The 1,159-nt window shown below is 44.8% G+C and overlaps 1 protein-coding gene across 1 annotated transcript; it reads right to left on the bottom strand.

Annotated features, from left to right (window-relative positions):
* Positions 1–135: 135 nt before the first annotated feature.
* On the bottom strand, positions 136–643 carry LOC119430012 (thyroid adenoma-associated protein homolog; the record flags this gene model as incomplete). The annotated part of the gene is given in 2 exon segments (XM_037697463.1): positions 136–258; positions 521–643. Coding segments are annotated over 2 exon segments (246 nt in total), but the record flags the coding sequence as incomplete, so codon positions are not given.
* Between the last annotated feature and the right edge of the window lie 516 nt (positions 644–1,159).

The following is a 1,159-nucleotide window of genomic DNA, read 5'->3' as shown; positions in this document are numbered from 1 at the left end:
TGAATTGAATTGAACCTTTCTACAGAACCCTAGAATCTTTAAAATTCCCAGACTTTCAGTTGGTGTCTGGTTCCACCACAGTGGTTCTGGTGAATCATTGTACTGTTTGGATTCAAACAGGAAGTGAACACTCACAGCCCAGACCGCAGAGGTGAAGCCCAGCACGGCAGCTTTCATCCCGTCTGCAACAAATGGAACGATGTTCTCGCCCAAACGGGCATCTCGGTACAGAGCACGGAGGATGTTCAGAGCGTGGACCTGCAGAAACACAACAGAACCTTTAACTGTTCACCGCCCATCAGAACATCTGCAGGTAACAACTCTTTCTGAGCCACCAGAACCTTTAATCGTTAGAGGTGGTGCTGACAGAAGTCAGCATCACAGAACTGGGTCACACGACAGAAGAACAATGACCCACATGCTTCATCAGTTTCTTATTGCTCAGACAGAAAGACGCCTGCAGAGATGTTCTGACAATGGTTCTGGTTGAAATGGACTGGTATTGATTACTGAAAAAAACCTGCGGCACGGAGCAGCTGCCAGTGGTTCTGTCTGGAGACGGCAGGGCCAGAACCGTCAGCTCCTTCATGGTCTTCTTAAGAAGACTGCAGCTGGATGATTTGGGTTCAGACGACAGCAAAGCCTGCATGAAACAGGAAGTGTGATAAATAGAGCACATTCTAGAACATTTACACTCAATTCAATTCAATTCAGTTTATTTCTAAATCTCCAAGTCACAACAGAAGTCGTCTCAGGCACTGAACAGAAACATTCATCTATAAAATAATAATAGAACTTTATTTATCTGAGGAGCAGACTGCTTTGAGATTAACTCCATCACAGAACTCTCATCTTGAACAAGCCTGAAGGCGACAGTTAGTTATCTTACTTTATCAAGCTGAGACCCCAGTCTTGTCTGCCCAGAGACGGACCAGTTATGGCCCGTTTCTATACAGATGAGACGGGCCCAGCTGCTCTGAGTGAGCGTCCCAGGATCAACACCCAATAGGGAGTAATTTTTAATTTTGCTGTCTTCCATCACATAGATAGATTTGCACTTTCACCTATTCTTTCTCCATCAGAAACATTCATTCAACCTTCATTTAGACGGTAAATCCCATTGAGCCTCGAGGACTCATTTACAAGAGAGACCTGATTT

Source organism: Nematolebias whitei, unplaced genomic scaffold, assembly GCF_014905685.2.
Source record: "Nematolebias whitei isolate Nwh7 unplaced genomic scaffold, NemWhi1 Nwh_scaf_16473, whole genome shotgun sequence".
Lineage (NCBI taxonomy): Eukaryota > Metazoa > Chordata > Actinopteri > Cyprinodontiformes > Rivulidae > Nematolebias > Nematolebias whitei.
The sequence above is the reverse complement of the archived record's forward strand: the minus strand, read 5'-3'. Positions and strand labels throughout refer to the sequence as shown.